The sequence below is a fragment of the Poecilia reticulata genome, chromosome 3, assembly GCF_904066995.2.
Source record: "Poecilia reticulata chromosome 3, P_reticulata-male-v2, whole genome shotgun sequence".
In the NCBI taxonomy this organism is placed as follows: Eukaryota; Metazoa; Chordata; class Actinopteri; order Cyprinodontiformes; family Poeciliidae; genus Poecilia; species Poecilia reticulata.
Window position 1 is genome coordinate 24,606,464 of NC_088832.1, and position 22,850 is coordinate 24,629,313.

The 22,850-nt window shown below is 37.1% G+C and overlaps 1 protein-coding gene across 1 annotated transcript; it reads left to right on the plus strand.

Annotated features, from left to right (window-relative positions):
* Positions 1 to 4,718: 4,718 nt before the first annotated feature.
* spata17 (spermatogenesis associated 17) lies at positions 4,719 to 22,818 on the plus strand. Its single transcript, XM_008405744.2, has 7 exons — positions 4,719 to 4,817; positions 6,458 to 6,547; positions 7,587 to 7,668; positions 9,056 to 9,106; positions 12,554 to 12,657; positions 18,570 to 18,693; positions 22,474 to 22,818. The coding sequence occupies exons 1-7, from the start codon at positions 4,750 to 4,752 to the stop codon at positions 22,744 to 22,746; spliced, it is 792 nt and encodes a 263-aa protein (XP_008403966.2). The 5' UTR covers positions 4,719 to 4,749; the 3' UTR covers positions 22,747 to 22,818.
* Positions 22,819 to 22,850: the final 32 nt, after the last annotated feature.

The following is a 22,850-nucleotide window of genomic DNA, read 5'->3' on the forward strand; positions in this document are numbered from 1 at the left end:
AAAATAAATAAATAAAAGCCAGAGCATGTAACAAAAAATGTTGGTCCACAGAAAAAACATTACAGCTTTAATAGTAATTGGACAAATACAGTATACAGATAATTTAAGATTGTTAGGGTTAATAACATGATTAGGAACTAAAATGCATAAAATATTTGTTTCAATATATTTGAACATATAATTATTAGAAAATGTAACCAAACAATTAAAACAGAGGGAAATATATTTTAAACTTTTCGGTAAAACCCTTGCACTTTGTACTTATGTCAACTGAGGAGTACAAATGAGGACATCCACACTTATTTTGACCCAAAATGACTAAATTCACACGTGAACATATGCCACAGGGGCACATAATGAGAACTGCTCAGTATTTCAAAAAAGGTCTGGTCTGTTTAAGCCTCAGACATTTTAGTTAGGTGCTTTCCTGGCTGTTGAAATGAGAGTGAGCACTGTGTTTAAGCCAAATGTGACACTAGCTATTTATAGATCATCATCATCATCTAAGGGACATTTTGCTGATAAGTGGCTCAATGAGTAAAACAAGAATACTTTGTTTTTTAATGCAATTAAATCACCTTCTTTCCCAGAAATGAGTGAAAAATAAGAATAGGCATCTATATGTGAAGATTTCTTAATAGAGACAAATGTTGTTTAGTGTCTAATGTAACAGCCCACCACAAAGTAGCACGTTGAGCGGCCCAGTCAAAGTCCAGATTTACAGAATAATCTGTGACAAAATTGGTGAATTGACAGTCTTTGTCCAGTCTGTCTGAACTTGAGCTAATTTGCAGAGAAGAAAAGGCAAAACCTTCAGTCTGTAGACAGGATTATCAGAAAGACGCATTCATTAAAACAGTTGCGGTTGCAATTGCAGTGTAATGAGTTTCCACAAATTATTGTCCCAGGGCAGCTGAATATATATTTATAACACATTTTTTTGGAATTTCTGTATTTCATTTCATTGTTGCTTGAATTTTTCCAACATTACATTATTATTATTATTTTTAAATCAAATACATTTAAAACTTGAACCATGACGATCTACACAGACAACATACCGCCACATGTTACTGTGTGTGTATGTGAGAGAGACAATGCAGGCAACAAAATGACAAATTGTTGAAAAGCAAAATGAGAGGAGTAATGATGGCACAATAATGCCACATGTGTACTGTAGCCTGGGCTTTGTGCGTGTGTGTGCGCGTGGCAGTGTGTGGGTGGCTGTGTGTGTGTCCAATCCAGAAGGACATTTGCTGCTGCCGGCCCCACTGTCACAATGAGAGATTCATCACCACACACACGCACACACACGCATACACACGCATACACACGCATACACACGCATACACAGATGGAAACGACCGCACTAATGGATCACCCCTGTCTGCATGCAATCCGCCACAAATAATGATGAACCACCCCTGCATTAAACTATTTTACACAATGCTCAATTCATTAGTCTCCTTCCCTCCCTTTTTCTGGCTATATGTGAGATAATAAAGGTAAGATATTTCTCCTTTACGTCCAGAATCATAGATTTTATCCATTAGTAAGACATTAGGACTTTAGAAAGGAAGACTGAGGAGAGGTTAGGAGATGGACATTTGGTTGCAAAAGTACCCACACCGTAGTAACAGCTGCCCCAGGAATAAAAAAAGAGCAATTTGAATACTATTGCTGAGAAGAAAAAGGGCCAAGTTCCACCATATTTAATCTATCGATTGATGTTATGCATTTTTGAAGATGCACCTGTAAGGATAGACAGAAGGATTGAAATAAAAATGAGAATCTTTGTGCCAAATAAAAAGTAGCTCAAATAATAATTCATGGACAATATTAAAGGGTTTAATGGTTCAGTCGCAATTAAATTAGTTAAAAAGGAAACATGGAGCAACACATCTAAATAAATGAGAACTTCAGTTTGATCATATTTTAACCTGTAGGCCATGCCCTATAGTTCTCATCCATTATACTTAGATTGAACTGACTCCCTCACAGGGTTGGATAATTATGCATAAGTAATACAAAGTAGACTGATGAACCATAAAATCCTACTCTGGACTATTGCTTTGGAAGCAAACTCTGACAAACTGTTACCTGTTACCAAGGCCCTTTTTTTTCTCCAGTTCTGACCAGTTGTCAGAACTGGAATTAGGAAGTCAGAACCAGTTGTTCTGACCAGTGTTACAATCTATTCATCATCAGGCCCATGGCTTTTATCTGATTTTTCTTAAATGTTCTTAAATTCAAAAGGTGATGCTATACAAAGGGTCTGAGTACTTAGGTTTGATACATTTAATGAAAAGAAAGAATGAAAGTCAGGATCAAGGACAAAATGTTGGATTCCAATCTCTGGTCAATTAATTGGTAAATATGGTGAAAACAAAGTTTGTTGTTTAAAAGAAAATGAATGGATAACAGAAGAAAAATAGTAAATCTTTTTCCTGTTTAACATGTAAAATATTAATTACCATGACGTATTTTATTCATATTGCACACAAACATTTTTAGTGTCTTTTAATTAAAATGTATACTGCTGTGGGATAGTGATTAGATAATAGCTGGCACAAATATCCTTTTCATTCAAAACACATTTTCCTTTTTCATTCTATCTGGAGCGGGAGACGAGAGAAGAAAGTGTCATTATGGATTTCAATTAAGTGATCCCTGGGCAGAGAGGGATGCGTCAGGGTGGGGAAATTAATGTGCTATGGACAGATGTTTAGTAATAATGGCCGAAAAAGGCCTGCCGAGAAACACATTCCATCCGTTGCACCCAGCTGTGGCTGGAGGAACATGCTTGCACAGAAATACGCTGAAAAAAGCGAGAGGCCAATATCCACGGGCACATTTGTCTAATCACTCATACGCTGACACATACAATAATGATAAACACACACAGTGCTGAGCACTTTCACATACACCCGGCTTATCAACAGAAGCTGGTATCACCATTGGTGTGCATGTGTCTTTATGACCAGCGTTGGCCACAGCACATCCACCCCTCATTTAGGGAGAATGGGCAGAATGACTGGCTGAAAAAGCTTCTTGACTGTGGGAGGTGACTGGATGCATGTTAAGTGACATGCCCCGTATGGAGAGATGGAGTAAGAAAGAATAAAGGAAGCGGTATTCATGGGAAACTGTCTTTAAGGGCTTATTGCCCCCCCGGAGCAACAAAAATGTTTTGATTGAGAACTGACAGAAGATGAGCAAAAAAAAAAAAAAAAAAGGCTGAAAAGCAAAGATATTAGGTAGTCAGGCAGAATCTGCATTATTAAACAGCATGTAAACAGCAGGTCTTTCATGATGTGCTCCTGTTCTTTTTTTTCTGTCATTTTCTCACAGAGACACACCTGGTGCCACCTAATCAGTGTTGTGGCAGGACGGATAGCTTCCAGCCATTCTTACTGCCTTGTCAAAACAACACTCTCCCAAAATCTCTCTCTGTGTTTCTCTCTCTCACACATACACACGTTTTTCATACCCTGTTGTCACAACAGCTCTCCGGTAATTACCAGGGTGGCCGCCCTCCTACTGCCCTTCGATGGATGGACTGTGCAACCATGGGTTCGCCCCTGCAGCCATAACTCTACACCGATGTCTGCGTACTTCTTTTCACCTGCACAGCAGTCAGCAAATTGGCTTCAGAAAACGACAGAGACACAGAGAAAATTTTCAAACAAGGTTTTTGACAGAGACTTAGGCATGTGGGTGCACAGACATGAAAAAGCATCGAAGTAGACACATACTTATTCACTCTCAGTATTTGTCACTTCCCTGTCTTCAAGGAGTAATCTATAATGCTGATATACCTCTGACCAACAGGCATACAGGTGTCTTTCCTAGGAGAGATATAAAACTGCACAGTGACTGACAGACAGACAGAGACACACACACACACGCACACACACACACACACCCACACACACACACACACACACACACACACACACACACACACACACACACACACACACTGCTTTGGTGATCACCGTGACAGCGGAATATGACTGAAGAGAAGTGGAATGAAGATGAGAGGAAATGGGGAAGGGAGAGCAGGGAGACATAAACTGATAACTTTTGATAAAGGTTGATAACGTCAAGAAAAGATGGAAATAGATGAAAGAGCGTCTGGAAGGAAGAGCTTTGGAGACTGGCAGATCAATACAAACATCTACAATCTGCATCCAGAAAGCAGACATTTTTAAATGACTTTCTAGCAATGCTCTTATTATTTAAATACTTTTTTAAAGCTTTATGTAATAAATTCAATAGATCTGAGTATGTTATTTTTAATAACCGTTGCTTTTCTTACGTTGGAATTGATCTTACTGCAAAGTCTCATTTATAAATATAAATGTTGGACAATAAATTATGTGTCTGTCCTATTCTATTCTAATAAAATGACTTTTTTTTCTGAAATTCTGAAATCAGCTTTACTTTTGGAAATACTGAGTGAGGCTATGCATTATGAAGTTATCTATTATTTATTCATATCATCAAAAATAAAACAGTATTTGGTTTGGCAATTCTTTGTAACAAAACTACTTTAATTAAAAAACCAAAAGCAAAAAAATCTGTCAGTTCCTAAGTTTAAAACAGACGCTCAAATGACTAAACATATTGCATGTAAATGTTTTAAATTTAACGTGCTAATGGCATTAACAAATATTTCCGACGAGCCCTGAACGCCTCTTCGGAACAGAGCTGTCGTTGCCAGGACAACAAGTAAACTGTGTGGCAATGGCTGACCTTCTAAACTTGAAACAACAAGTAGAGGAATTTAAAAGTGAATACTACAACAGAAACTGGTTCGTGACATGTATTTTCATATCTACATATTACTTTACATAGCTATATCGTGTATGTGGTTGTCGCAGAACTTTAAGTTTTTGGCAATAACGAATTAGCTTAATTGACATGAACTTTTTTGTCATTGAAATTTAGTGTGACGTAAACAGCAATGACATTATGTTTTAGAAACTGTCGTAGCGATTGACACTATAGAGGGTTTTTTTTCGGATGAAGAAAAACCGATAGTATCTTTTTTTTCACCACATAATTTACGAACATGAACGAGAAATTAAAGGGTACATTGTGATTTTTATTTCCTAAAATATGGTTTTGGTATGTTGTTGGTTTCTGGCTGTTTGAGAAATCTAACAAAAATAGATTTCGTGAAATGTTCAATTTAATTGTGAACACACTATGTTTTTAATGAAAAGAACACATTTTCAGTCCTTCTCGTTTCCGTCACTCGCTACAAATGTAACTTCAGGGACTTGTTTTGACTAAAATATCAGCTTGTATTGAGTATGAGTATATCTAACACCAACTCTAAAACAGACATGTGAACAGGTCTATTAAAAGTGATCCACATTGTCAATTCCACACCAGTCATTTCCATCACTTGTGTGATGGAAATGTTTTGATAGAAATGACAATACCAGTGTTATAAATGTATTTTGTTTATAAAGTTTATAAAGTTTAAAAATAGCATCCAGATTTAAAAAGTGGTTATTTGTTTAGAAGCACACAGCACTTTAAAAAAAAAGATATTTTGATATATGTTATTGTAGTTGTCGTTTTGACATCTCTTAAGTTTTACAACTTTTTTAGTAATTTCAGCTATACTTTAAATTTTAATGGGTTATTTCCATAATACAGGTAGGCTAAAAATATGTCGTATTTATCCGAGATTTAATTTTAAGGTTTAAAGTAAGTTTTTAATTTTAATTAACATTGTACTGGAAGTAATTTTTTTTCTTGCTTGTTTAAAGCACATTGAAATCATAATACATTTTAATGTGAAATTCATAATAACAGACACCAATAATGCTTCAAAGGCCTGGGAATCATGCAGTCCTGGTTACAATTAATTTATTGAATTGAAATGCTCAAATTGGTGAGAATTAGAAACAATGACTGAAGGATTGTAGTGAGACATTTTTATCCAAACAGTGGGAAATATCTTTAAAATAAATAGTTTTACATTCATTTAAATTTATGCATCAAATTGTACTAAATGCTATGAACACATTCATCATTATGCATTTTTTAAACACATTTTGTTGTGGTGGTATTCTCTCCTGAATTTTGGACTGAAAAGCCACAAATTATATGTCTAAATTACATAATTACAATTCCTATCAAAACATGTTCTTAATTATAGCAGAAAAGAAAACTTAAATATTTCTAAAAATGTGTTTGATTTTCTAGGATATTTCCTGACATAATTGGAGAATCAAAGCAAAACAGTTGTGAGCAGTTTGAATGTTTGATAGTATTTAATCATTAGGAGGAGTAGACATTTAGTTCATCTGCATCTGTTTCCTTCTTACTGTGAATAGTGTCTGCTTTGGGTACACATTACATTATTTATGCTAAGCCGCTGTTACATAATCTAACTCCAGAGTTTACAATGGTTTTATTCTGGGCCTTTGTGCTTTAGGCAAGCCGAGGTGAACAGAAAGGAGGAGACCCAGGCTGCCATCCGAATTCAGAGCTGGTTCCGAGCCTGCAGGGTGCGGACATACATCAGGTAGTTCTGCAGATCTTGCATGTTATGAGTGTTTGATCTAAATACAGCTAAATTAACCGAACACTGTTGTATTTGAAATAAAAAAAAAAACAATCACATACACAAACGCACAGCAGCAGAAAGAGCCCTAATTGTCTTTTCTCTCTCTCTCTCTCTCTCTCTCTGAAGGCTGTAAAATATTGAGGCTCAGCTTTAAGAGTTGAGTTCAAGGGAAACCCTGATATTAGCTCACTCACATAATTATCCCGCTTCTAGAGCTGTGCAAATGGCCTCGAGGAATAAATGTAGCTCGTTTAACACACAGAGAAATATCTCTACCTTCATGCTTCCTCCGATGCTGTGACCCTAGCACCATTCTGCGGGGTCAGCAGACAAACTTCCAGACAGTAGGTTAATTCAGATTACTTTAGTTAATTGATCAATGCGTTAAGTGGATAATTAGCAACAATTTTAGCTGCCTAAGTGCAACTCCGGGGTTGTGCTATCCCCACTATAAGCATTGATTTTCTGGGCATATAAATGGCCTTTTGGAAATTGATGGCCTCGTTGGAGGCAGAGAATCGCAGTGGACTTGCATTTAGAGTATGTTTGAAGATGAATACAAATGTGCACCACTGACTAAAGGGGGTGAAAGGCTCATCTGGCGTGATTGAAAAGCCTGGAAGCGCAGAGGCCTTCCATGTCCGTGTGTCTTTCTGAGAGCTTGGGAGTATAATGTTTTCCTGACCTTTCCAGACCTCTTGCTGCCATTTGCAAGTTATTCTTAAATAAAGGTACATTTTGATCAACTACATTGTTTTAGGTAGATCTGAATATTGACCTTTTTAATTAGAAGTTTCTGCTTAGGCTAGCTTTTTGTTTTTAACTGAGATAAATAATTTCTGACTATAAACTAACCTGTTTGTGATTAAAGTAATAAAACACAGACATACTTCCTTTTATTTTCATTAATCTCAGAGTAATGTCCATTTCAAAGTTTTTGCCTTTTCAGCAACTATAAATATACCCATCTAGTTCTCTCCATATGATCTTATTACAGACATCTGAACAAGAAAGCAATCATCTTACAGAAGGCATGGCGCGGCTTTGCAGCAAGGGCACGTGTCAGACAAATGGTGAAGGTAAGTTAGAGCCCGGGAATAGCAATAGATATATTGATTATGATATGATAGCATGCATTAGAATTCAATTGCCATATTTCTAAGTCTCTGCCTCTGACCTTAAGAAATATAATTCACTCGTTACACATGTGGGTATTAACACTTAGCAAATGTGATGAATTACGATAAGGAATTCCATCATATCATAATTTCTGGGATTCATACAGAAGGAGTTTAGTGACAAATAGAAATGAGGAAAGAGTTGTGCACATGATGATTGTGTGTGTGTGTGCGCTTTAGTAAAACAAGGCCCCATTTTCAGCATATTGCCTCCAACTGCTTCTTAATTGAACAGATTGTTGATACCGGATCCAATACCCAGCGCTCTCGCATATAATTTTCCCCTGGATTGAGTTTTGTAAATGTATCACAACAAGCTATTTATCATGCCTGTAAATTGACTGTTTGCTAAAGCATAACTGCCAGTTGCCGTTTGGGAGGCGTTCAAGAATTGGAAAGGAGGGGGCGCGAAAGGGGTGTTAAAATAAACAGTGAAGGATGCGTCACACACACATATGGGCTAAAATGAGGCTGTTTGGTCTCATTTAAAAACAGACGAGTGCTAATTTGAATCACTCAAAATTGCCACGGTGCACTGTTTTGAATTAGCCCAGAGATATTCCACGCTTCACTTTTGGTCTCCGTCTGTCTTCCTCTGTCTCTGGGATCTTATCGTGTCTAATGTGACTCGTGCAAAGCTTCTTCACGAAACATCAAGCTGAATTCACAATCTCCTTTCAAGTCTTTGTGTTCTTCCCCCTTCCCGTCTATCCCGTCTTCTTCGTCGTTATTGAAAAAGACGTGCTGAAATATGAATCTCTTTTATGGCCGACTCTCTGGTTTGCTTCTGAAATGTGCCCCCAGTGGTCGACTGGCACGTTCGGTTTGTGACGGCTTGTTGAGCGCGTGGCTGTGTATCCTCTGGCCCTTTGTTAGTCTCTTCTGTGGCAGGGCTGTCATTGATTATGAAATCCAGAGGAGAGCGTTTGGCCGTCATACATCTCCATTAGCGCGCTGCTTGACTACCATAGATTTTCTTGGCCCTTGTCTGTGTTAGTATATTAAGAGAGTGCCGTCCTCCCCTTGATACAAAGGCCCACTAAACACTTTCGCTCTCCCCTTCTCATGCATCTCCCTCACCTTTTCTCATTGCTCTCTTATTTTTTGCTTTCTTTCCTTCTCCATTCCTACACCTCTTCCTCCGCCCTCCCCCTTTACTGTGGCCCTCTCTGTGCCGTCTCTGTGCAATGTATTATGTATAAAGAGCTCTTTATCTTTGATGCCTGCTGTGGACAGATCAGAGGGCCGGGAGACAAGATGTAACGGCATCTTTCCTTTGTGTTCACAGGCGGCATATTTTACCATGAAGATGAATTTCTACAACGACATGGCGGTCAGGGTAAATATCATGATAGTGTCTTGTATTAGCAAATTCAGTGTCTTACTGTGGGGACACTCTGTTGCTTAGTATCCGCTGTGAATCGGAGTCCCCACGAATAGCAATCTCTAACACTTATTACCAATTCTACTGCAAAACTGAAACTCTTTATATTTTCTATTTGAAACATTAACATCAGTGCTGAATTTTAGTTTATACGGGATTTATCATAAGAAGATTGATTAGATTTATAGGGAAATTTACATTAGAAAAAGAGAATAGAAATAATATCACATTGCATTTCATTCACATACAGTGTAATAAAAAGTGTATTTTCCCCCTTATAAATTGAGTCTTCTTTAGATTTATTTTTACCACACATGAATCCCAATCCCAGTGTTGACTTTCCCCTTGTGTACCTCACACCCTGTGTTCCTGTTTTCTCTCCGTTTTTCCTGAGTTCCTATGAGTTAGTTTACATTATTAAATTCTTCTACTTTATGATGATTTCATGAAATCATGACGCATGTCTGAAACTGGCAATCAGTCCTTTATGTCGCTGTGAATGAGGTTAGGCCCACTTTTCTTTGACTAATTGTTTAAATTCAGCCACTTTGGATGGTTTAGGAGTATAAACGACCTGTTTAAACTCTTGTCACTACAAATCAATTATTTTCAAGTATATAAGGCTGCTCCCAAACCCCCTTTTTCTTAATAACTTTGACTAAATAACTGAGGTTTCAAAAATAGATATAACAAATGCAGGTTTTAGCTATTTTTTTTCATGGAATAATTGCGTAAATGTCACTAAATGTCATTTTTATGTAAATAAATTTTTACTTTTTACATTTCACCTTTTAAAAAAAAGTTTAATTTTTTTCTGTTAGAACCTATATGTAGGAAATAGTTACTCTTTAAATATTACATTCGATTTCTGTAGTAGATATTTATCAAAAATTATAAGTTGTATGGACTGAGGGCAAAAATTGCTTTTTTGATGTTAAAGGTTCCAGACTGTAAGTGTTACGTTTAGACCTGTCAAGACCAAGTATGTATTTTTGATAAGTCTATACAGGCAGATCATATAGATCATAGTTTGATTCTTAGAATTGTGTAGGCAAACTAATTCCTCTCAATTTTTATAGCACCACTATCTTTGCTTTAGCAAATGCTCTCTTTTTTCCCTCAGAGCTGTTCCTACATTTTATGTCATAAATCACAGCAATGTAACCATGACTGATGCTTGGCAGTTTTAAAAACAGACACCTTTTGTTTTTACAGTTTTATATTCTTTATTTTTAGAGCAAAATCTCATTCCTCCTCCTCCATAAACTGGCTGAAAACTGGTGAAACAGAAAGGAAAAAAAAAATGTAAAAGAAAAAGAGTAATGGTCCAGATGGGTAAAGACAAAATATGTTTTTGAATGTTTTCATTTTGTTTGAACTGAAAACTCCTTGTACTCTTTACAACTATAGTAAATATGAGTCATTATAGAGACAAATGCCCCGGTATTAAAAGTTATTGCCAATGTCAGCCTGTGAAGCAAAGTACATGCTTCTAAAGTTAAAGGGGAGGGGTCTTTATTCATTATTAAAAACATGCTATATCCCTATGATATTTCTCTAACTTCCAGATTTATGGTTCTGTGGTTAAAATGTGAGAAAGAAAAGGATTTAATCCTCACATGAGCCCTGTAAAGTCTATTCTATGTTTAACTGTGTTTTAAGAGGTAGAGTTTCTACCACCCACAATTCCTTAAACACATCTTATGCCTTGCGATATTACAGACGTAGAGTTCAAAAAATTTACAATTATAAAAACTTTTGAAGATGTATAATACAAAGACCAAACTTTTACATGTCTGGCATATGTGACTGGCCACAACAAAGTTAGGAACAAGTTCTCGCTGGGGCACTTTGAGCTATTTACAAATTTTGAAAGTGTGGATTCTAAGCTTTCTAATGATGTCAAACACATAGAAATAAAAAGAAAAATGAAGAAGGTAAGACCAATTGAATGTTGGTAAGAAAATAGCTCAACATTTAAGAAGAGATCAGCTACTGAGGGGTGTCAACAAAGGCTCTTCATTTAATCCTACTGGCCAGCATTCACTGACAGCAGGTATGACTGGAAAGGTGTGCAGCCAAAAGTGAGCTTTTAGAAGTTTTCAGCTTTTGTTCCATTTTTCATGCCGTTATCTGCCATTCAAACACATTCAGCCCCCCAAACTTAAAATGCTTCAGATTTACTCTGAAAACAAGCGAAATTCAAACACAAAATTTAGCATCTTAAAACCTCTAAAACTAGTTAAACATGGGAGGCTTCCTTTGTGATTATAATATATTTTGCAAAAGAAAAATAAAATAAATAAATAAAAATCCCTATTGTTTCAGAAATTTATGTTTCTTTCACTTTGTGCTGTGGCGACTTGTTCCTATTTTTCTTGTGGTTTGTCACAAAGATAAAATGGCATTCTTAACGTTAATCACAAGACTTCAGACAAATGCAACCTTCTAAGATAAACAATAATTTTGACGTATTTATATAAAACACAAGAAGGATCATGACACAATTGAGTCAAAATGTAAAACTTTCTTATCAAAGGAAATTAGCACATTTTCACTAAATACGTGTTCACTGTTTAGACACAGAGGAATAAAACAGGCCTCTTAGGATCACGTTGTGATGTTTCCTTTAAATCAATGTTGACTCCATTCTTTTATTTCTAATCTCCCCTTGTTTTCCTCACGTTGTGTTGAATAACAGAAGATAATGTATTAAGGCCATAATAGAAACTAGTGTTTACATGCTGCACCTCGTATTTGTATTAAATTCAACAGCATTGATTTTACTAGTCAACAGAGGTCAGCAAAGAACTTGTGGTGCCAATTACTTTATTTAAAATTATCTATTGACTGGCAGATCAATGCTAATTCTCATTTTGCTCTTTGTTGTTTTCCCACAGCCTCCACTCCTCCTTCTCCTCTTCCTTCTCATAGCATAATTATTCTTTTACCTGCCATTGTTTTAATCTCCTAATTAGTCTGAAGGACATCCGCCCATTGCTTTAAAATGGTCGGTTGGTGTGTGTGGGTGGATGTGCTAGCTGATATGCAGCCTACTCTGTCGGTGGAGGCGGAAATGGTTAAAAACACAGAGCTGTGTCACTTGTCAGTCCCACCTTGAATAGCCTGTTTGTCACACTGTCTTGTAGGATAAAATGCTGCATGTGATTTATATGAAAACTATCACAGCACAAAATACATGAAAGTAATGGGACAGTCCTGACACCTGCTCAGCAGATAATGTTTTGTAGAGAACTTATTGTCTTTTGTACAGGGCACAGTGTCTTGGTATAAGATTATTTCAAAAGACAAAAACGTGTCTTCTGTACTTTGTTATCTATTCTCTATTCTGTCATAATTCGTAGTACAAAGTTTTGAGAAAGTTCTGTGTAATTTCTACAGATTCAGAAAACATGGAGAGGATTCTACTTCAGGAAGTATATCCATTACTTTTATGCTCGGAAAAGATATCTGCAGCAAATTCTCATGAATAATGAGCTCGTGAGGTAAGAAGAAAATTAAACAGATTTTACTTTCTACTATATATATTATTTACATAACCTACAGAAGATCACTTTTTTTTCATAACACGTACACAGGGTGTATTGCCTTCCTGAGCTTGTGTAACTTTAATTAGCAATTACCTCCCTGCCCCCCCAAAAGAGAAGAATTAGTGTTACATGTTTACAAAATTTGTGCTTAATGCATATACCCACGTGGTCCATAATATGAGTGCCCTGCAGTGTTGGAAATACTTTTAAAACTCTAATTTCAAATGCGTATGGGACAAAGATAAAATATGTTTAAATCCTTTTTTAGTGCTTTGTTATCAGACATCAGGCTGTCACAACGCTTTCAAAATTTAGGAAACTAGTGAAAGAAATATGCAACGAATCAAGAAGTAGACGTGTACTACTATGTACATGTATTAAAGATAAGATTACCTTATAAGGAATAGTACAGTTGAATGCTGTAACTTGAAGACTAAAATATAGCTAAGCGGAAAGGATAAGTGAAGAAATATGAGAAACCAAAACGTAGAAATAGAGAAGAAGGTAGAGGCTGAGAAATGATTTCTTTAAAGTGCTCAGGGCTAAGGGACAAAGAAGTGAACATGTGAAGAAATTAAAAATTAACCTCTGATTTGAACTGCAGCCTGTGCATTAATAAAACATGCTCTGCTTTAGGGCTTAGTGCTAAAGAAACACCATCTTTTATTTTCAACAAAAAAAAAAAAACTATCATGTTTAGCTAATAGCCACATTTTTTAATGCTGCTAATTCATCTCAACAGAAAATATCTCTAGGCTTCAGCTAAAATTAAATGTAAATTTGTTACAATGCTTCTTGGATCACTGCCTTTCCTCCTCAGGACCCCACCTGCATTTCACCTTACATCCTTCCTCTTTAACCTTTTTTAGAAAGAGCTAGGACTGCGTTGTTAAAGCTTATACTCTGCTGAACTATAATGCATTATACTGCATGGAGTTGAGAAGATTTAAATGTTCCATATTCGGTCCAATGGCTGCATTATAAATGTATGACATTCTGTTGCTTTTGCACAAGCGCAGATATGGACTCAGCTGCATCCTTGATGTGCTCAGGGTGTTCAGTTCTCCTTTGCTTCAGATAATCACATGTTTATGCAGTGCGACTGAGGTCATGATCAATTAACACTGTTCCGTAATTCATTGAAAATATCCGCCCTGTGTTAGGTATTTAGTCCTTGAATCGCTCATGACCTGATCGCTAACCCCACAAAGTTCTGCTGCTTAATCCACCAACATGCTTTTTTCCTCCACTATCTGTCTGTCTGTCCAGTTCACTGAACACGTTATTGAGTGCTGGATTAATGGTGTCCATTCAGCGAATGTTGTTGTAGCAGTAATACAGTAGTATGTGTCTTGCTAAACCGCTTTCTGTCCTTTCACACTCAGTCTTTATTTCAGTCTCTTTGTCTAATGACAGATCACCCCAGCACTAAAACCATCTGTGCCATTTCATTAGGTACAGCAACCAACTAATCCCTGCCACTTACACCATCCTCTTCGATACGCGACTGCCTTCATCTCTAACTTTCGCTTCTCTCCTTGCTCCTCTCTGTCTTAATCTATTTAGCTCTATATCTTCCCTCTCCCTGCCACAGGTTCACTGTGTCCATCTTCATTCATCCTTTCTCTCCTATTGCATACCCTAATGAAGTCAGGACCCCAGCGAAGTCCCCTCTCTGCCTCGGTTTTCCTTGATACCCCAACAATTTATCACTTTGTCAGGGTGACACTTAAAGTTCCCCGGCTTTATTAAGGGCATGCAGTGGGACGATGGGGCCAATTAGGAAAGCAGAACAACCATGCTTTGCATATTTACTAAATGTCCTGGTGTCGCCGTTGCCACCACTAACATGGCCTGTTGACTATGTGAATTATTCCTCTATCTACTATAACAGCTGGGTAATTATTACTGCCATAATCAGATAAATAATTCTTGCTGTGATGCTGCAACACTGTAGTTAAACCTTTTAACTTATCCTTAAAAGTGCCAAATTGGAGGATTGAGAAGAATTTGTGGATTGCCACTGGGCTGAGCTGCATTATTTCTTTTCTATAAGCTACATTGCCCCCTTTTCTCTCCACACTTTCTTCTTCACGTCTTTCTTTAGTCAAGTTTTCTCCTTTCCTCTCTCTCTCTCTTGTGTCCCTTCCAAGGACATTCATGAAAGGGGAGCTGCTATAGTGGAGATAGAGCAGGCCTGCCCTGCGATCACTCTCCACTTCTGTGCGCCTGCATTTCTTTTGCTGTTCTTTCCTTCTGATCCATTCTGGATACAGTTAAGTTCACTCTTTCAGCTTGATTGCATTTGTATGTTCTCCCTCTCACTCTGTATTTGTGTTTGTGAGAGTAAAACAATAGGAAGAATAAGTAAGATACATTCAGAGTGTTATATTAATTGGGACATATTTATTTTAGCCATTGTTTGCCTCAGTACTCTGCTCATTTTGTGTGCTTAGTTACTGTAATCAATCAGTAAGTTAAGCAGAAAAATCGTTACAGGTTGCTGAAAAATGCCACAAGTTGTGACACCAAATTTGTTCATAAAGTTGTATATACACTCTTTGCCAACTATTGAATCATTCAATGGGAGCAATTAAATCAACCAATCAGGTCAAGGCTCCACTAAATATTTAGACCCTAGCTTATTAGCTTCTCTCTTCTCTGTCTGGATGACCAAAAGTGTGGCCTGCTGTCCCCTGGATCCTCACTCTCTGATATTCCATCAGTCCTTGAACCCCTGTTGTGAACCATAAAGTAAATTATTGATGGAATACTGAGAAAAGTAGCTCTACAATATTACACATTTAAATACATTAAAGGTCCAGGGCAGAAGTGTCAGCAAGGGTTTCCAGTTATTGGAAAGTAGTTATACTATATTAACATGTGTGTTCAGCAGTTCATCGGCCACAAGCTGAAGTCAAAGTGCTCTACCTCATCTTCCGCGGCCTGGTCTGAGCAATGTTTATTTCTTGATAACTGTAATGTGTTATGAGTTCTTACAATTATTAACCTGATTGTAATTCATGTCAAATGGTAACTTGTCATTGTAAAAACACTTTTAAGCAATGGCTTCCGCATAATTAGACCCCAGATGTACTACTGCATATTTAGGATAGATCCTTCCTCCATTTTTGAAAGAAAGTCTATTCAATTAAAAAAAGCTCTAATACCTCCCTTAAAACAATTTTAGCTTGCACAAGTTTTAAAACTATGCACTTTTAAGGGTGTTTCTAAAATCTCTCTCTTTTTGTTTTTAACCAAAAACCAGAGGTCCAAATGAAGCAAAAGTCCTCGTTATTGCCAAACATCTAGATTAGTGTGGACCTGGCCTTTCAAGGGGGCTCATTATATGCAGGGTCTTCCAGACCCTAGTGCCATTTAATAGCCTTACAATTGGCCTCCGTCTTTTTAAGAAGCTGCTACTCTTTCCGACACCCCGCCTTCAGCATGTCATCACAACAATGCTAATCCATCATGATGTTTACGACTGTGGATAGGAGTGTTGAACTGAGAAGTAGTTCACATGATAAGTTCAGCAGAATCACAGTTCCACCAGGTGTTTCCTGCTGGGTAAATGGGCAGAGCTTCATTACAGCAAACCCCTGAATGGCTACCACGGTAGGTCAAAGCAACAATCCAGGTATCACTTTTGTGAGGGAATAACATTATAACATGATATAAAGCACCCAAAAGAGTGATTATACATTTTGCCCCCACTTTTAAGTGTTCACTCAGACTCTAAATTCTCCAGATATTCATCTGGCATTTTTGGTAAATAAACTCATTCTATAAAACACAAAGGATCCAACTTCATTGAACCAAAGATCCCAGCAGATCCAGAGATGTTCTTCCTCTACGCCCTGATTAATCACAGCTTATTTTCTCTTAAAAGGATCATTTGCATCTGAACTTCATATCTAATAAAGGAGACAAACATATCTTCTTTAGGATTTAAACTCCAGTCAAATTCACTACATTGATTTTTGTTAGTTTAGAGCTGATAGTAAGATTAATAGTGGATTTAAATGTAAGAGCCCTCGTCATTGTTGGTACATGTTTATGCATGAGAGATGTCAGAAAACTCAATGCGCATTTATATATTTTTCACATAATTTCAATTTAACTTATTCTAAAATACACACATTTCCAAACACACACGGGAAGAGGGCACGTGCCGAACAGGGCTAATGAGGGCTGTACGTTGTGGTGGCTGGTTGGGTCGACACAGATCGAGGTGCCTTCAGCCGTTACAAATCTGTTTGGCTTTTGTCCACTACACAGCAATTAATAACACTAGGACTGGGGGCAGGAAAACAAAGGTCACCTATTCAGCCAGACCAAGACAAACACACGTGCACACTGACACAAATTTGTGTGTGCTTCCAAAGTCTTTTAAAAATTAGCATGGACACTGAACCACACTGGCAAATTTGTGACATATAAACACACAAAATATCACACACTTAACACAGCTTTACCCTCTCAAAATAGAAAGATGCACACCTAATAAGACGGGTTGTTGCTCTGTGAGGCATGAATATAAAGATATACAAACATGCACCAGGTGGTTTGTGAATGAGATATTTACAGTAAACACCAACTTTATATTTTACATTAACAAGTAATATTCCTGTTAGCTTGGTAGACAAATAGAGGCCAGCAACCTCAATATTTACACTTTTCACACAAACCCCCACACACTATATTAAATAGCTATGCTCAATATTATAAACATACACATTCAGATTTGCTCCTTTTCTTATGGCACACGAGCACACACACTGAGCTCTGCATATTTCATTTATTTTGTAATTTAATCTGGTTCTCTGGAAGGAATGAGAATGCAAAGGCAACGGGACCGCATTGTAATTCCCTTTTAAATGTCAGCTGCCGCAGAATGTGTTAACCTCACATTACAGAAACACTTTGAATATCCGGATTCCGGCGTGGAGACTTGTAATTGAAAACAGAAGTTGGATAGGGGGAGAAACGGCAGAGAGGAATTAAAGAGAAAAAAGAAGGGATCGGAAACCGAAAAAAAAAGAAAAAAGATGCAGGATTGTTGATGAGCTCTGGCTAAACTCTTATTGGTATTACACCAGCGGAAATAGATTGGTTTTACTCTTAGCTTTGTGGGCGTCTCTTCAAATTATCATGGCGTATGTGTTTTAGTAATTGTTTCCAATTCCCCTTTTAAGTTATTACCCCTTTGTAACAATAAGGCTGCGTGATTGTGGAGTGAAATAGCTGTGTATGGGGTTTTAATGCATCCCATTTAGCCAGCTTCGCTAAACAGATGTCACAGACAGACCTGTCCTGGCTACTGTGATGAAATATATCCATCATCCTCCCACTTATACCCTCTCATGCTTTCAGTTTGCTTTTTTCTCTCCGCAGAGCCTCATTTCCTTGTTTTTCTCCCACTGCACCATTGCCTTTTCATGTCTGTCCCAGTGTGATTAGGCAGTTTTTTTATTACTCTGAAGGACACTTCAGGGAATTGTCAGGCTGTGCTTATAATACTTACCAACACCTGCACAAATGCTGTTTAATTGGATTGACATTGTCTACAAATTACCTAAAACTCACGATAACGTCCTAACTTGTTGTGAAAAAAATGATAAACACTTAGAAATCTTGATATTAATTTAGAGAATTCATTCATTTACATTAACCGTGAAGTTACGTATAATTTTGAATGGCAACATCATTACCAAACTGGATAAAAATTATTTTATCCTTTTTGACCACTCTTTATATTTGTATTTGTGTATTACTTTGATTTTTACGGCTATTCTCTTAGAAAAAAATTAACTCAAAGGAAAAAATGAATGTGGATTTATGTGGCTGTTTTGTGCTTCATGTAGGAAAGAGTTGGACGAGATTGAGAAAGCACAGGCGAGAGAGAAGGAATATCTGGACGCTATAAAAGAGCAGAAAATAAAAGCTTACCAAGCTTATCGAATGCACCATCTCATCAGCACGAAAAAGGTTGGTATTTAGTAACAAAAAATACATACAAATGTTTTACTATGATGTAATAAACTTGCATTAACCAGACCAATATTTAGTGGAAAACTTAAACAATCTCATGATTGCTTCCTATTAACATTTATTTCAGTGTTTTCTCTTGGCAAACATGAGAAAGTATTAACATTTTTCTATTATTACTCATATATTAGCCCCAATGCACATGGATTAATAATGTCATTTAATTTTCACATTTTCTTTACCCTCACAAAAATTGTATAACACTTTACGTAATTGTTTTTTGTCATATCTATGCAGTTTTATAATAAATAAAGTCAGCAGTATTATGTGTGCCTTCGAATTGAAAACTATATTTATGTTGCATTTATGTAAAGATTACTGGAATCTGCCGTACCCGTTTTAAGTCTTTAAAAATTCCCACATTTCTGCTTTGAATTTGACAACAAACTTTTAACCGAGGCTGCAGTAGCAGATGAAGATACATGTCAGATTGAACACATATCACCAAATAATTTAATTTTTCTGCTTAAAATAAAAGTGAATACAATGTTTCATTATGTTTCTCTGAAAAAACTCTAGGCAATAAGCATCCCTGTTTACATATGCCTACACATATACCTGTTCAGTTTATTGTGGTTGGACTGACAGAAGCTGAGATAAGCACTCCAGACAGGCTGGTCCTCTGGAGGCAGGCCACACAGAAAAACTTTTTTTTTTATTCCCTTTTTTTCCCATTTTGTCAACAGAAGAGGGCTGTGTGGAGTTAAGTTGAGTGTGCGCACATGAGTCCTCGTGGCTCTTCTGATGTGCTGAGTGGAGTATTTTAGTTCTTCACCTGGTACAGGTGCACAGGAGTGTGTGTGTGTGTGTGTGTGTGCGTGTGTGTGTGTGCGTGTGTGTGTGTGTGTGTGTGCGCGTGTGTGTGTGTGTGTGTGGCATCCACAAATCTCTGTGACTCCCCACTGGGATCATAATGAAGACAAAGCACACTGGTCACTGTTGATTCAGCACCACTCCTCTCAATTTTTCTGTCTTCTTTTACCTTTTCATCTCATACTTCCATCTTCTGATTAGTTTCAAAAGGCTTATTATCAAAGACATGACTTTTGTACGTTGCTAGCTGGAATAATTTCAATTTGATTAGTCGTTGATGTTTACCAATGTGTGTTTTCTTTTCCTCATCTGAATAAACTAATCATTTTTTTAAACAAGCAGTAAGGAAAGTATAGTAGAGTTTATCTCCTCTTCCTGTCCTCTGTCTTTCTAACTCAGTATATATTTTTGTCTTCCTCTCTCTGCCTCTGCATATGGCAGGGGTATCTTTCCCATAGTAGCTCTGACCTTGTCAGCTGTGAATAGATGGCTCTCCACCACAGTTCATCCTTCCTCAATTCTCGGACCCAAGCCCACACACACACACACACACACACAATGAACCCACACTCTCACACAGATACTCAGACACGGCTTACCAAAAGGCCCTAAGTCCCTCTGACAAAGACAGAGATGCAGTGTTCCCGGGGTCAACATCATTGTTCTTCTCGTGGCTGGCTTGGTACTTTTGGGGCTTCGTGTTTGTGCTTCTGTGTGTGTCTATGAGAAAGAGAGTGTGTTTGTGTTACCAGGAAACTCTGAAGAAAATAAGTTTGTCTCTGTACTAATATATTTAGACTTTCATGAACTGACATCGTGTTGCTGTCCAGTTGAGTGTGTGCTTGCTGCTGTTGACCCAGGCTGGAAACATTTCTGATGAGTGCCAATTACCACCACACGTTGTCTCAAAGTAATCTTTACAACACTGTAGTAAGCTGTCAAATTAGCCGAGTTTAGCATTTATAGTATTTATAGTTTAGCAAAGTATTGTGTGCAACAATTAAGTCTTGTTTTTATACAAAATTACTGAAAAATTGTTATATTATTTGGATTTTACAGATTGATAAATCTCCTAATTTAAAACAAAACACTCCTGTGGGAGATGCAACATATGTGTAGCAACCAAGAGGTAATGGAGCAAAAGTAGCATTAGAATTACTTTTCAGTGGGTTAAGTTAACATGTTTGATTTATTTATTGTTTTTGCATTTACTGTTGTAAATATGTATTCATTGGTGCCTCGATCTGTGTAGTAGGTTTGACTTAAAACTAGATTCAGTCAGATAATTTGTCTTTTTTTCTTTATTAATTTAGTCATATGTTACACCAAAGTGTGAAGTCGTACAAACTGTATGGTTAAGTGGGTTGTACTGTTGCTTTGCCACAAGACAGTCCTGAGTTTGAATCTTGATAAGGACTTTCTGCCTGGAGTTTGCATGTTTTCTTCTCTACACTGGTCTAAGTGTGTCTGTGTGTGAGCGTGCGTTCGTGTGTGTGTGTTGTCAGTCTGTGATAGACTGGCGACCTGTCCAGGGTTCAGAGTTAGGGACCAGCTCCTAAACAGTGGAAAGAACCATGAATGAAACAAATTTCTCTTTATCCCAAGATGGAGAATGTGGAATTCTCCTTCTATTTCTGATTTCTATGTATCTAAGGATTATTATTGTGGAGTGGCCCATCGAATTAACCCATTAAAAACAAAGAATTAGTTTTAATTTGGTGGCATTCTAAAGATAAGAATATACTTGTTTTAAATCGACTAATTTCCTGTTATGGTTACAACTCATTGAATAGCTAGGTAAATCAAAAATCGTATTAGCAGTGAAACATTATAGAATTAACTAGTTTGTCAATGTTAAAAAAAATGAGCGAGGTTTTACTTGATATAACAATTTCCCACTTCTGACTTTTTCCCTTCTCTCTCTGTTGTCTCAGTCTGAAAGTAGCTTAAATAGCAAAGAGTGTTATTAGCATATAGAGTAGATACAGAGTCGTCCGACTTGAAGCTTTGGTCTCTTAATTAACAGACAGGCAAAAGGACCACTGTGATTTGAATAATTATTACTGAGACTGTCGGTGGCTTATCTCTTCCAATTTTAGAAGCAATAAGACAAAGTTTTGTTTGTGTTTAAATACTTTTGCTGCACAGCTACAAAGATTTCAGTGTTTGTTTGACAGCTTGTGTAAGTTTTCTTTCTGTTCTATGCATCGTCGCTCTTGTTCAATGAAGAAAGAATGGATGGAAGGCTGGAGAAAAGTTTTCTTAATGGAGCAAAGACTGAAATTGCAGCTGTTTATTTCTCAGATAATGGACTTTGTTGGCACTGTCTTGATGAGGTTGGGACTCTAGACAAAGAATATGCCACAAAAAAACCTTCACGGAAATTCAGGGGAAACATGTAGTGTCCAGTAGGAAAAAATATATATTTTTCATTCAGTGTTACTGTTGAAAACTAGAACTGTGGGATGGTTAAGAGATCATGCGTCTCAACTCAAGTCCAACAGAGTCCAATCCTGATATTGTTACATACAGAAGAAGCTTTATGATGACATCATTTTCCAACTTTAGAGGCACCACCAGTGAGGATCTTGGCTAAATTTAAGTTATTCAAAATATTTTTTTGGTATTTATAAAAACTATTACCATTATTTTAACATAAGACATCTTTATTGTTTTGTGGAAATACCTTAAAATGTTAAATTATGTAACTTGCTGAGCAGTAAAAAAGATTGTCAAAAGTAAGACTTACTTAAAATCCCCACATTTAAATAGTTACTTTGGCCTAAATGTTAACATGTAAAACTGTTACCACCTCAAAATAATTATGCCTGTAGCCTCCATCTCTGGTTTTCTCTCTACTTCTCTTGAGTCGTGGGCTAAAATTTCTTTTTGTTTCTCTTCTTTTAGCTCCCCGGGGTGTTCAACTCTCCTTACAGGCAGACCCCTCATGAGATGGAGCTGCTGCTGAGGCAGGTCAGGTATCAGGTCCCTGGCAGCATGGCCCACCGGGATGCTGGTTATCTCGGGGGCCTTTGCGACTCAACGGGACTTAGTTTCTCTGGGTCTGCTGAATCCCAACGTACCATTTCCACCAAAACCCAGGAGTTCAGAACCAGACTACCTCCTATCGTCACCAAGAAGGGAAAGGCAAAAATGACTCAAGCTGTCCATAACAGATGAGGCAGATAATGGATTAAAGCACACTTAAAATGCGAATGAGATAAAAAAATTAAAAATAATGCAATAGTAAAATTCTTGTGTTTGAGTGATGACAAAATAAAAGA

What these genes read in the sequence shown, in the direction of transcription:
- spata17 (XM_008405744.2), top strand. Translation starts at nt 4,750, where the DNA reads ATGGCTGACCTTCTAAACTTGAAACAACAAGTAGAGGAATTTAAAAGT. An exon ending in ATGAATAATGAGCTCGTGAG is followed by an intron (nt 12,658 to 18,569) that starts GTAAGAAGAAAA and finishes TGCTTCATGTAG; the next exon opens with GAAAGAGTTGGACGAGATTG. An exon ending in ATCTCATCAGCACGAAAAAG is followed by an intron (nt 18,694 to 22,473) that starts GTTGGTATTTAG and finishes CTCTTCTTTTAG; the next exon opens with CTCCCCGGGGTGTTCAACTC.